Source organism: Mustelus asterias, chromosome 19, assembly GCF_964213995.1.
Source record: "Mustelus asterias chromosome 19, sMusAst1.hap1.1, whole genome shotgun sequence".
Taxonomy (NCBI): domain Eukaryota; kingdom Metazoa; phylum Chordata; class Chondrichthyes; order Carcharhiniformes; family Triakidae; genus Mustelus; species Mustelus asterias.
Window position 1 is genome coordinate 2,281,428 of NC_135819.1, and position 14,329 is coordinate 2,295,756.

Consider the following 14,329-nt stretch of genomic DNA (forward strand, 5'->3'; position numbering starts at 1 on the left):
TGAACATTTGAAATGGGCAGTTTTTGAAGTGGTAGAATAGTCAGAATTGTTCCTGTATTGTTTGGTGATTTGACAGTTAAAATTGCCATTTGGTTTATATTTTAGTTCTCCGTTCTGAGAGAATTAGTGATCTGTTAGCTGAATCAGGCAAACTTATTTATTTGCAAAATGACTAAATTGGTGTCAGCTCGCTTCTGAATTGTAGACCCTTTAAATAACTTGACCACTCTTTCCACCCTAATTGTGTAATCCCAACTTTTATGTTCAGCATTTTTTTGTGATGCAAAGGTATATAAATGTATGTAGGTTATCACTGAAGCGAGTAAAAGGAGGACAAATAGCAATTTGGTGACGTCTGGGCTTCTAAAGATTGTTGGAGAAATTAAAGTTTGAAGCACTCCTGATGTGGAACAGGTGCTGGGGGATTAGCGCCACTTTTAGTGGTAGTTATTGTCAGTGCGCTCAATTAATTTCTGCGCTGTACAGCTGAGTGTTATGAGTTGATAATTAAGTAGTGCAGATTTTTGTTAGGTGAGGATTACAAAATTAAAGCATATACTATTAAGGTACAGATCAGCATAGGTTTGATGGACTGAATGGTCTGTCCCTATGCAGAGCAGGGGAAGAGATTGCTATAATTTTGCTCTTACTAGCATAATGTAACCTCGTTGCAAATGGCTCTCGTCTGTAAAGCATAAAAAGTTTATATATTGTAAAGCTTGTCAAGATGGGCTGGTTGCTGCACAGTGAGTTTTCAAGCTGTTGTCAGAAGTGTTGTCTTGCGTAGTTGTCAACCATCGGTGTTCAGGGACATAACCCCTCTTTAAACACTGAATTTTTGGTTTTTAAGCGTCAGTTATACGCGGGGTAATCATTCCCCAAATTCCATTACATGTCTAGCTCCCCTTTAAGTCGGCAGATTTCACTTGTCAAATTTAACATGGGAAATTTGGATCGTTGACAGTGGGGTGGAGAGAAAGCAGTCACCCATCATGTTGTGAACACCATTCAAGTCACTTAGTTACCTGATTTGCATGTGCTTAAACATTGGTGTGCTTGCAATTTCATTTACTCAATCAGATTAGTTACTTGTGCAAAACTAAGCCGACTTGATTCTCTGAGCCCCACTTGCTTCTTCCTGGAATTCAGACAGTAGTGCAGAGGGCAAGCTGCGGTTAAAATAGTGAAATTAATTACAATATTCCATTGAAGCTGGATTTGAATGAATTCTAGATTGGTGATGTAAATTGGGCTTGCATTAGCAGGGTATCTGCAATAGTATCTGTGCTTGGTGGCATAGAAGGTGTAGCATGGTGGAAAAATCCCCATCGTTCTCTGCTGGCTGTAAGGACGAGATCTGGTTCACAAAGGTATCGTGTACATTGACGTCAGGTAAATGATGTAAGCTTAAAAGCCTATAAGCCAAACAATTCTGTTTTGTCATTTTAAGGTTGCCATTGAGTCCATAGTCTCTGTAACTCCATTCCCCTCCCACCCACCCCATAAATAAAAGTTAACATGGCATATAACTTTAAAATGGCTAAAATCCAAAAATTGGTGGATTTTTCCATTCTGCTGTTTACCATATTGCAACATATTTTGAATGGCAGTGTGCCCCAAGGAGAGTAAACGCACAACCAAAAAAACGGTAGAACTCAGACCATTATTAAGTATATTGTATTTATTAAACCATGCTGTGAGTTTTATCAGTTAAACTTTTAACTGACCCATTTTCTGCTATTTTAATTAGCAGTTTAGTAAATGCAATAGAAGTGTTTGTTAGAGACTGGCCAATTCAGCCAGTGCTTATTTACTTACTGCAAACCACACAGGTTCTGTGATTAGCTAAAATGTCATTAGCTGAAGCTATGTTGTTTAGTTTTTTTTGAGTCTGCTATCACTTCTTGGCAGACTTGTACCATGGTACTTTCCAGCTACTGACCAGATTCCTTGCTTGCTGTGCGACTCTTTCAGGTTTACACCTTACGAGTCCTACGACTCCGGGTCTTCACTGAATGACCGTGATCTGTACAGATCTGGCTACGGTTACAGTGAATATGGGCCTGATTATAACGATTCCTATGGAGGTCGCTATGACCACTACGACAGCTCCTACGGGACCCGCAGAGATCAGTTCCAGAACAGAGCACGTGACCCATACGGCCCTGCTAACCAGTGGGGCCAGAACTGGTCTAGAGACCGGCCTCCATATAACAGACCCAATCGGAACGACCCCTTCATGTCACCTGCAAGTTCCGGGCGAATGTCTGCACGCTGGAATGAGCTGTCGATGGGAGGCAGGGGCCCCAACGCCGCCACCGCCTCCTCCACCAGGAACCTCCCTTCGCTCTTCTCCCCAAACATTATCCCCATGGACCTGTTCAGAGTTCAGGGATCGGGAAGACCGTTAGGAGGTGCCAGACAGCGAAGGAGAGACAGGACTCGAACCAGAGGCGTAAGTACCTTTTTTTTTAATACTTTTTATTTTATCCAGTAATGAATAGGTAAAATGAGGGATTGGGAAACATTAATCTTGTTTGTTTATTGAGGGGCAGTTTTTTCTTTTGTTCAGGATAGGATTTTAATTTTTTTTTGCTGGACGATCACATTGGTCCACTTTCAGTTTGTCCAAAAAAAAGTTCATTTTTCATGTGCAGTGTTTCAACTAGTGCAGAATCAACATAATAATCTCCTAGGATATCTATAATCCGTGATACCACCCCTTTTGTTTAAAGCCAGTGCACTAGAATAACATTAACTGGTTAATTAATCTCATTGTTGGTGAGCAAAATCAATTTGTACATCCTGAAGTCAGCATCAAATCAGCTATCAACCAATCTTTCTTCAATCTAGGGTTGCACGCAGATGTCTCTTAAACTAAATGTGCCATTTGTGAAGCCGATTTTTGTGGTTACTGTCTCGGATTGCACGATGAACACTTCTGTTTTAATATTCCATTGTAAACTGTGAACTGAATATTGATTGAGCTTTGCTTTGGTTTCCCCCCCTGCTTAATACTGTGCTAAACTTGTATGTTTAAAAATGTGATATCTAGTCTCCCAGACTGTTCTTAAAATGTCGTGTTTTTTTTTGACCTGTGCTTTTTACTTGCAGCCTGGAACTGACGAGCACATGCTAGCTTTCAAATTAAAGAGCTAAACTGAGGGCAGTTGGCCTTTATTGTCTCAAAAGGGACATTGTATTTACATGCTACAGGGCAGCGATGTGCCTTAGTGAGCAATGTCATTGGGGATCCACTTGATAGTCGGTGCAATTTAGCCTGAAAATGCGAGGGCTGTTCACTGGTGAACAAAATTATCTAAATGTTAAATATTGTGATTTCTGCAGTGTAAATAGTGGACATATTTTTCCAGTCATTAGACTGCAATGGTTCTGTTAGTTGAAGCGGTTTTAGTAGGCTGCAGTTTTAGTTTTCTGATCACGTTTTCGGATCGAAATCTTTTTCAGGCACTTGATCTGTTGCCCCTCTTAGTTTCTCTTTGAAACAATATTGAATTAACTTGATGGAATGTTTCCCATCATAGCTAGCAATATTTGTTTTGACGTGTATAATAGTGCCACTTGGTTTTCTGACGACGCATGACTTGCTGAATTTAATGAAATTGTACTAGTTTCAGACGGGAGGAAGCCGTAGATCCGTCTAACCCACCTATCCACCGTATTCCCATAATAGTTTCTAATAAGCTTCAATGGCTGTAGTAGATTTGAGGTTATGTTACTAATCATCCTGAGGCTCAGGCTGTTGACTCTGGGACATGAATTCAAATCCCATCATGTTAACAGAAAAATTTAAATTCGGGTAATAAATATGGAATAAAATACTACTGTCCCATGGTGACAATGTAACTACTGGGTTTTCTTATCAACATTCTGTTCCGGGCTGCGTGTAACTCAAACCCACAGTAATGTAGTTGACATTTAACAAAAATATCTGGAATTAAGAATCTACAGAAGACCGTGCAACCATTGTCGATTGTCAGAAAACCCCATCTGGTTCACTAATGTCACTTTACGGAAGGAAATCTGTCGTCGTTACCCGATCTGGTCTACTTGCGACTCCAGAGCCACAGCAATGTAGTTGACTCTCAACTGCCCTCTGGTAACTAGGGATGGGCAATAAATGCTGGCCAGCCAGCGTCGCCCATGTCCCACAATAAAATAAAAAGCTGCTGTTCTGTGAAATGGCCTGGCATTCATCTGGGTTAAGGACGCTTGGGAAGGGGGAAATAAAACTGGCCTTGCCAGCAATGCCATTTCCTTTGAATTAAATTTTGTCCCAATTGTTGACATGACCCTATCCAATTTCTTTTGGAATTCCTTTCTTGTTCCCCTTTACTACTAGAAATATGTTCACAACCTAGCCACTGTTTCAGTAAAAGGTAATTCCTCCTACATTTCCTAGCTCCTTTAGAAATATGCTTCCTGCTGTGTAGAAGATAACTACAAGAGATTTATCCAAACGTAAAACCTTTCCCGATTTTTAAATGTTTCCCTCGAGTGAAAAGACTTGAGGCTAGTCCATTTTTTTGGCCTTTAGGTTCTGGGATCATCGGTGTAGCTGTACTCTGTATCCCCTCTACCGACAGTATTTATTTTTAGTAGGAAGACAACATGTACATTTGAATATTTCAGATGTGATTTCACCAGGGTTTGATACAATGCTCAAATTGTCATTCTAGGTTTGCTTGTGGTTGTGCATCCCAACCTATATTGTTTTAAAAGCCTGGGAATCTTGTGATAATTTCAACAAGACTACTTAGGATTGTTGGAGCCCGTTTTTCAGAGCCCTGGACGTTGCAAGTTGAAATGACATGCTCCCTTCAAAAAGCTTTTTAAAAAAGTGTTCTCTTCTAATTTCACCTTTAGGATTACCCCGATTTCTTGAATTTACTCCACCATTTTGTGAACATGGTTGGAAAAATAACTAGTGCTAAGGCAATTCTGCGATCCCTGTTCTGTGGGCCAGCCCTTCTATTCTTTCTTGGCTTATGAGTTTGTTGCTTGGTGTCTAGTTAACCTGAGTGTATTGAGGTTAGTACAATTGCAATGCATCACTTTACCCTAGTTTACAGGATTTGTGCATTAGTGTGCCAGGGCATTGTTCTTTCTGCTGACCGTAAATGTGGACAATCTACAAGAAGAAGCCTGTGAATAGTGAGGTAGTGTTTTAAATAAGTGCCAAGGAAAGACTCTTGCCTATTTTACCTTGATTCAGGAATCACAAGTTCATTAGTTTAATCTCCTGAATTAATATAGAACCTACTGGACAATTCACTTTAATTTGGTATATGGACCCAGTCCCACCAAAATGAAAAACGTGTGTGGGTTACTTTGAAAACGTGTTCTCCAGTTCCAGAATTAGATTTTAGTGCTACCTGCAGGATTTTGTTCTGTTGGGCCATGTAACAATCTCGGATATCGTCATCTCTTTTCCTTCCATGTTTATGTCAGTGTATTTTGCAGAGGTTTGAGATTATTATTGGGATGTTTGTTGTTGGCACACTTTAGACAACCCAGTGGCTAGCACCTCAGGATGCCTACGTTGCTAATGTGTAGTATTTGGGTAGAGTCAAATGTCCATTTGGTATGCTGTATTATTCCATGAAACTGGCAAAGGCATTTCCAGAATCCTCTTCAAAAGAAGCGATTGCTCTGTGGTGGTAGAATGGTCCTAGTCAGTAATGAGCTGATGAGATCCAGAATGTTATAAATATGTACATGGGAATGTATTTCACAATTTTGTGTTCTTTTATGTAGTCCATACGAGTCGAAAGAAAATCATACCCCGTGTTGTACAGAAAAGGGAGTGGTTTACATTTGAAATCTCCACTTCTATGAAATGTTCAAATTTGACCAGTGCTGTATAATCTGAATGTTGTACAGCGTTGCCAGTATTTCAGGAAGTGATCTTGATGTACCACCTTCACCTCGGGGGCAACAGATATTGGCCTTAGCCTCAGCTTGAATGGGGAATGTGCAGTTTTCTGTCCCAATGGAAACGGCACTTTCTTCAACCCACGTTACCCTTGGCTAGAGCACTAAATATTGGAGTGTTTGCAGACAACTTACACACACCACACCAACCAAGATGGGAGACCGATTCAACACACTTTTTGAGGAAAAAAAAGTAGTTGTAAGTGATATTTATTCATTAAGCATGGGAATTGAGCTCTCTTTGATTTTTAACAGATGAAGAAAGTGAATGCAGGCTTTGGTAGGAAGAGGAAGCAGTCCACAGCTAGTACCGACGAACCAGAGAACAAACAGGCAAAAACTGAAGATGCTAATGGGTCTGATGCAGGTATGTTGAACTTCCTGCAGTCTGTTCCGTCTCTGCAATTCCTCCCAGTTATAGGCTGGCTACTTGAATGTATGTGGCATCAGCGCTGAGTCTGATGGGCGGCGTCCTTTTCCCGTTGTCTACGCATAAACACTTCCAGTGAGGCTTGCGAGACGGTGTTCTGGAGCAGGGGGTCTTGGTTACTATCCTTCATATTTACTTCTCCTTTGATTCTCCCTCATCCCACCCTCCGACCCTACAAACCTGGATAACGGAGGGAAGAATATTTGTAAAACACCCGTACAGATGTGATGTTGTTGGGCTTTTCGTTCGTGACCGTCTTGGTCTTTTGCATTTCTAATTTAGTTTTTATTAAGAAATCTTTCCCCAGTTCTCCTCTTTAAGACATTTTGTGTAGGGACTACTTCCTTTGGTAGGGTATTAAAAATATGAATTAATACTGGCATGCAAATGCATGAGGAAAGTTGTTGGTTGGAGCTTCACTATCTGCTAAGTTGGGAATAAAGTCCAAGCCAACAGTTGCAGACTGTGATTCCATTAGCAGAACCCAAGGTTCCACCGTGTTCTCTGTCTAGTTAGCTAATCTAACCAGAGCAGTGGCTGTCCGTTTGGAGAGTGAGAAATGGCTAGCTTTCCTCCAGATTGTTTAATACTGACCTCTGCTGGAAATTCATGTGAACGCAGGGTGAAAACAGGATTAGATTCAGTTGGGAGATCCTGTACTGGCCCACAGTCTGCCTGGAAAGGGTTTCTTTTAATCCTGGGCTACCCTCTGCTTTGGAAATGCCCTGTGTTCAACATGCTAACCAATAAGCAGCATTCTGTGTGCTGGAGCCCACTTCTGTTATTCTAAATGGCATACTGGCTAGCTGTGCTGTAGACAGTCAGCTTGTATGTTTTTTTAGCTTTTGTTATTTTAATGTGCTCTTTACTCTCTGGGTATGAGTATCTTCCGAAGAATCCTATCTTTTTTCATTTCCCTAATGATACATCAGTGCCTGTTTAAGTGACTGACCTCTGAAATGCATCCTGCAATAGTTTTTTCTATTTTGGTACGTGTTCTTAAAATGACTCTTTAATTTCAGGCGAAGATGAAGGTGCTGAATCTGGAGATGGTGCTGTAAGTAATTATTCACTTGGTTCCTGTGATTGAGAATTATTTGGGGGAGTGGCGTTGAATCTTTTAGCCGCACAGTGGTTAGCACTGTTGCCTCACAGCACCAGGGACCCGCGTTCAATTCCAGTCTCGAGTGACTGTGTAAAGTTTGCACGTTCTTTCCATGTCTGTGTGGGTTTCCTCCGGGTGCTCCAGTTTCCTCCCGCAGTCCAAAGATTTGCGGGTTAGGTGGATTGACTATGTGAAATTGCCCCTTAGTGTCCAAAGATGTGCACGTTGGGTGGATTGGCCGTGCTAAATTTACCCCTTGGTGTCCAAAAATATATGGATTAGGGGGTTTTGCAGTGTAAATAGTGGCATCTTTCTCCACTAGGGATCCTGTGTCCTGCAGGAATGTAGCTGGCTTATTCTTTGGTCTGGAGGAGCTTGGCCTCTTGCAGAAGTTATTTAATTTGTGCACGATTGATTCTGTTCTGTCATTCCGTGGTGGGGCGAGAGAATGAAAGGTAGGTAATAGTTCATGTAACTCCAATATCTTCAACATGGTGGTTTGAATAAACCAAGCAGCAGGTCCCTGGCAATATTGAACAATTTGGCATGATGTTGCACCTCTCGTATTTTTCCTTTTGAGGTGGCCAGTTAAAAGTATTGATAAGTACATTTTAAACGATGACTGTCGATCTCTGATGTGGCTGCTTGGGTCCACCATGACGTTCTCCAGTGTTATGTATCTTGCTCTATTATGTCAAGACTCGGCACTCCATGTGCACATTTCCTGTAAATCCTGCAGAAAACCACTCGCATGACTTCAAATGTAAAATTAGGACTGTTGCAGTTTTTGTAGTTGCTCCCAGTCTCTGGGCGGTACTGTCTCTGTGGGAGCAAGTTCTGAGAGATCTTAAGTTGTTGAGAATTTACCATGAACACGGGAGATGTTAATTTAATACTTAACTGTTTAAATGTAGATGACCATAGTTAGCCATTTTATGTTGGGTTTTTTTTGTGTACGGTGAATTTGTTTTCTTCAGTTGGATGTTTAGGAAATAATTGGTACATCAAATGTACTTTTTTGATCGGGGGGTGGGGGGGGAGAATTAGTTGCAAAGCATTAGATTCCTTGCTCAAACCTAACTTTTATTAACTGCCTATTAGCAATCTTTACTATACTGATGAGAACTGTCCGTATTGCCATCATTGGCCATTACCTGACTGTTATTGTCATGTGTTTGTGTGGTATTGCTAGCAGTGGGCTTTCTTGCTTTGATTATTCTGTTACCCTAATGGGAGGGGTGTCTAGTTTTAAGAATAATGCTTACTTGTGTTTTTTCTTTTTGTTTTTTCACCCCTCCCCAGGCTGGTGAAGGAAAAGAGGCTGGGGAGAAGAAGCCAAAGCGCTGTAAGATCAGGTTTTATTTTGTGAAATTCCCTCCCATGTGCCCCCGCACCAAGCACAGCCGGAGTTTCTATCCTGTTGAATATTTTTCTGTCAATCTGCCTTCTCTTCCGCTTGTCGATGTATCTTCACTTTTCGCCTCTTGAGAAATTGTCAGCAAGTTGCTAAGACTCCAAAGTTGTGATGTTTGATGAGCCTACCATATATCGTAAATATTAGTCCACTCCTATCTAACAATAGTTACAAATTCAATTCTGAAACAAAGGATAAAAATAATTTTGTACAAATTACTGGTTTGTGCTGCTTATTAATGAGTTGTAATGTGTTACAACTCAGCAGTTGCTATTTAAAATATACCAGTTAACAAAATAATGTTAATAAGAGCATGCATGAATGAGCAATATGTATCAGCATGTTACATGGAAGAAATGCATTGGAATAGTTTGATCTCTCAAAAGGCATAAGCCAAAGCCCAAACAGTTATAAGTTGCTTTTGTGGAGTGCCCGTAAGGTAGAAAGATGCTCGATAATGTGCTTTATGGACAAAAATGTTGAGTGGACGAAGGCACTGAAACTCTTAGCCAGAATGAGTTTAGGAAGGGAAATTTAAAGCCTGGAACCTAAAATGGCTGAATGCCAACTTGCCAAAGCAACTTATTAATGCTAGCTGAACTCCCAAGTTCAGCAAACTGAGAACTTTTGCTTCACGATTTTAACTATATGCCTCCTTGAGGTAACTGAACATTTATCTGGATTGGTGGTTTTTGTTCAGTTTTCATCGACTTATGCTTCTCTATATTTTTTAACGGTTGCTGAGTGGTTAGTTTATTTAGATTGGGTGGAAAAAATAGGCAAATTGGGTGAGACTCCTGAAGAATGCATGGAGTCTATCTTAGCTGAACTTTCTGCTCTAGAAGACACTGACAGTGGATGGAGAGGGATTGTGTAATTTTAAAAGGGGGTAATGCATTTGACAGGTCATAGGTGTTAAAGATACAGAATCAGAATATATTTTGGTTGGGTAAACTACTGTACATTGATTGTGTTGCAAGGGGAATTAAATGCAGAGGAACTGGATAATACCTAATGTGTGCTGGCATGGTGATTTGTTTTACTTAGTTCCTACGATGCAAGAAAAGAAGAAGGCGAATAAACCAAAGAAAAATCGTGACCGTCTTGCAGAAAGGTATGTGGTAGTAGTGGTGTGAATAGGTTCAGCTGTTACACTGTTCAAAACTCTGCAGTTTCTCCTTACATACCATGTTCTTTTGTGTTGCAGGATAATGTATGCCTGCTCAGTTTGTAAGTTCCGAACCTTTGAAGATGAGGACATTTCTTCCCACGTGGATAGCAAGTTCCACAAGGAAACTTTCAAGTTCATCGCAACCAGACTTGACAAGCAGACTGCTGACTTTTTGCATGTACGTATCCATGTTCTCCATCCTACACCTTTTTGTTTCCTTAAATATAGTTTTATTAATGTAGCCTCTCATCTCTTTTTAATTAAACTTGTGTATGGATAGCCAACAGATTGCTGCAAATTGGAGGCAAATGTGTATATCTACAGTGATTTAATTTTAATTAAATTGTAATAAACTGCAATCCTTCTGAACTGTGCCTAATGTTTGACTCTTTCAGGAATATATCCTAAACAAGATTCAGAAAACTCAGAAGCGTCGGGAGCAAATTGGAGATAAAACAATCCTGAGAAAGCAGCTGATGCAGCAGCAAGATCTGCTGCAAGGTAAGTAGGGCTTGGTATAAATCATCCAGTACATAAATAATGTAGACTTCTTCCTGCAATTGGGTCAGTCAGAATGTTTAGCTTTCCAAGTTGGCCCAGCATCAGATTTTTATATGAGACTGTTTCTTGGCCTGTGGGTGTGCTGTAAGATATGGTTCTATTGCTGTCAAGGGAAGGAATCGGTGCACAGCAGATCTGAAATGCAGTTGTATTATTGCAGTTCTAAGGGGATGGAAATTTGATGGCATTAGAGCAGGGCGTGAACCACGATGAGGACTGAATTCTAGTTTACTTGTCTTGGTATGTCAGGAGTACATCAATGAACCTTTGGAAATACAATTTGAAGTTTACAAAAGATTTGGGAAGTTATTTAAGTTGAAGACTGAATTTTGTAGCAGTGAGTTGTAAATCTATTCTAAACAAATTCTGTATCTTCTAGTTCTGCAGTTCGGAGTTTACACTAGAGAGAAATTGACACAATAGTGTAGCTTTTAAGATGGTCAAGATTGGATGTTCATCATAATGGATTACGTGCATTTGTTTATTAGTATTGATCATGAGCTAATAGTGGATTCTGTTTGAACTGAAGCTTAAATAATCACTTGACTGCTCACCTTTCCATCCTATGTTGGTGTTTCCATGATGTGGAAGTCTGGAATGTTGCAAACATTTTTAGTACATTAGTGAGCTGTGATTCAGGAAATAAAGTACGCAGCAATCGAGAAATGTGCACATTTGGCGCTTCGTCTTTACTATTTTACCAACATAAAGGTTAAGCTTCATGTGGCTATGGCGTGTCAGTGAATATTGAAAAAAGTTTATTAGTCACAAGTAGGCTTACATTATCACTGCAATGAAGTTACTGTGAAAATCCCCTAGTCGTCACATTCCTGCACCTTTTCAGGTACACTGAGGGAAAATTTAGCGTGGCCAATTCACCTAACCTGCACATCTTTGGCGTGTGGGAGGAAACCCACGCAGATACAGGGACAACGTGCAAACTCCACATGCAGTGACCCAAGCCGGGAATCGAACCCGAGGTCCTGGCGCTGAGAGACAGCAGTGCTAACCGCTGTGCCACCGTGAGATTACATGCCCAGCATCTGTTCCTACTGCCTTTTTTTAAAAAAAAAAATTTAATTAATTGTAATTTTCCATGCTGCCAGTTAGCCTTTTGAATATGAATGTGGCGGGTACAGGTAATTCCTGCTTACTGCTTAGCAGTACTGGCTGAGAATCAGCTGCTTTAAACAGTTGCTCAATCTGCTCCCCTTCAATGTTGCTTTTGTTACTGTTTGGCATTCATTACATTCTGAGCACTAAGCAACAACTTCAGGTGTTAGAACAACCTGCTCACTAGCAATATCATGAGGTGGCACTTGGCTGGGGGTAAGGGGAAGAGAGAGGTTGAGAATACCCACCAGTATCTCACATTGTGTGTGAAGTTTTGTTACTTGTTATTGGAATGTTGCGATTCCGAAACCAATTTCGTTGTTGTAGTTCTCTTTGCGCTCCAGCTCCAACCCATAACAAAATTCCATTTGAATTTGTGCTGCTGTCCTTTTTGCTCTGTCTAATTCTCTCACTGTTTTGTAGATGTTGGTCTGGAACATTTCATGAAGAAAGTGGAGGCAGCACACTGTGTGGCCTGTGATCTGTTTATACCCATTCAGAATGCTGTCCTTATGCGACATCTGAAATCGCCTGATCATGGCTGGAACCGCAGGGTAAGTGTGTAGCAAGAGAAGCAAGAATGGATTATAGGCAGTAGATTATCTAGTTCCCTAACTTAATTTCTTGTGTTGCTGTTAAAGAAAATGTTACTGTTTCCACCGCCTTGCCACATGGATTCCTCAGTCAGTATGTTGCTGTTCTTTATGGACCAGAGGTCCCAGGTTCCATTGCTGGTCTGTCAGTCAATTGCAGCAAGAATAATAATCTCAGCCAGTGTAAGGTTCCCCCCCCCTCTCCATCTGTAGACTTTGTGAAAAAGGAATTGAACTTGGTTATGACACAAATGAAAGGTAAAGTGGCCATAGTCCCATATGACCAAAGGCTGCTGGGGATAGCTGACTGGTGATTTAACCTGCAGATCACCACACGGCAGGTGAGTTTGGGAAAGTGGGCCCTCATAGCCTCAGCTGGTACTGGAATTGAACCAGCATTGTTGGCATCATGAACCTGCTGTCACCCTGACAAGAACATAATAACTAGGAGCAGGAGAGGGCCATCTGGCCCCTTGAACCTGCTCCACCATTCAATAAGATCATGGCTGATCTTTTCATGGACTCAGCTCCACTTACCCGCCCGCTCACCATAACCCTTAATTCCTTTACTGTTCAAAAATTTATCTATCCTTGCCTTAAAAACATTCAATGAGGTAGCCTCAACTGGGCAGGGAATTCCACAGATTCACAACCCTTTGTGAAGAAGTTCCTCCTCAACTCAGTCCTAAATCTGCTCCCCCATATTTTGAGGCTATGCCCCCTAGCTCTAGTTTCACCTGCCAGTGGAAACAACTTCCCTGCTTCTATCTTATCTATTCCCTTCGTAACCTTGTATGTTTCTATAAGATCTCCCCTCCTTTAGGGCACTTGACACCGGGGAGTATATAATGACCATGGAACTGTGGCCCAGCATGATTGTTGACGCTTTTTAAAGGGTTAGTTGTGCCGAATGGCTGATTTTTCTATGCTGTACATTCAGTATAGGGAGGGGGGGGGGGGGGGGGGGGGGGAAGCTTGGCACCACTCATTTACACCCCCTTGAACTCAGTGTATGGGAAGTCCGTGAACGAGGAAAACTAATGGTCTTTTGATGTATCTTCTTACGTGCATGGGTTTTTTGGGTGCTGAGTATCTTCAGTTTGCATGTCTCTGACTTCCCATCTGACTTTTACTTTAACCTAATGGGACCCAAATAGAAAGTTCTGGAGCAAAACAAAACCCAATACTGTCCATCTGGTGTAGTGAAAGACTTGACAGCAGGTTATTATTTTTTCCCTGTTGCAATTTGATTGGGTGTTAAATACTTGTCCAGGAGACGACGACTATGCAGTGTAGCATGAAGCCTACATTTAACGGTAGCATCAGCAAGTCCTTTTCTGTGAACCACTTGTGTTTTGGCTTTGGGGTTTTACTGAGAAGGAAATGGTCCCAGTTTTCATTTGTCTACACTGAGAAAGTTAGCCCATTAATTTTGACTTGTGCGAGGCTCTGAAAGCTAGATGTAAGCAGAAAGGTGACACATGAATATTGCTGTCTGAACAGCAGGCCCCTCGTGTTTGCTCTGTCTTTCAATTAAATCTTGCCATTTTCCTGCACTGGACTAAATACCCCAAGATTTTGGTACAAGATCATAGATGCTTTCTGACAGAGTAGGGGGTTAAAAAAGGCATTCATGTGCTCCAAACAGCCTGTCCTAAAGTATGTGAATGAAATAGTTCTCTACTGAATAGTAAGTATGATTGCTGAATTAAATACTTGTAAGTGGTAGGGACAACTGACGTACCACAATAATTTTTTTTAAAAGCAAGTGACCACCCACTTTATTCAATTATCCTTTACTATCTCTCTCCCTTCCCAGGCGATGTTGGAGAAAGCCAAGAAGGGCAGCCTTGTCGTTGCTCGGAGTGTCCTGAATAACCGCAACATTGCAGCAATGCTGGAAAAGTACAAGAAGGTAAACGCCACGTCTTAAAGTTGTAATTTAATTCTGCCATGAAAAATTATGTAGGTGTTGGTTTGAAGCTTG

The 14,329-nt window shown here is 41.1% G+C and overlaps 1 protein-coding gene across 1 annotated transcript in view; it reads left to right on the forward strand.

Annotated features, from left to right (window-relative positions):
* Positions 1–14,329, forward strand: part of LOC144507680 (A-kinase anchor protein 8-like) — a 32,024-nt gene that overhangs the window by 15,665 nt on the left and 2,030 nt on the right. Inside the window, exons 4-12 of the mRNA XM_078234862.1 lie at positions 1,975–2,455; positions 6,211–6,322; positions 7,408–7,442; positions 8,793–8,835; positions 9,952–10,018; positions 10,112–10,253; positions 10,471–10,576; positions 12,173–12,303; positions 14,162–14,257. Coding sequence (XP_078090988.1) covers positions 1,975–2,455; positions 6,211–6,322; positions 7,408–7,442; positions 8,793–8,835; positions 9,952–10,018; positions 10,112–10,253; positions 10,471–10,576; positions 12,173–12,303; positions 14,162–14,257 — 1,213 coding nt within the window. The remainder of the gene's footprint in view (positions 1–1,974; positions 2,456–6,210; positions 6,323–7,407; positions 7,443–8,792; positions 8,836–9,951; positions 10,019–10,111; positions 10,254–10,470; positions 10,577–12,172; positions 12,304–14,161; positions 14,258–14,329) is intronic.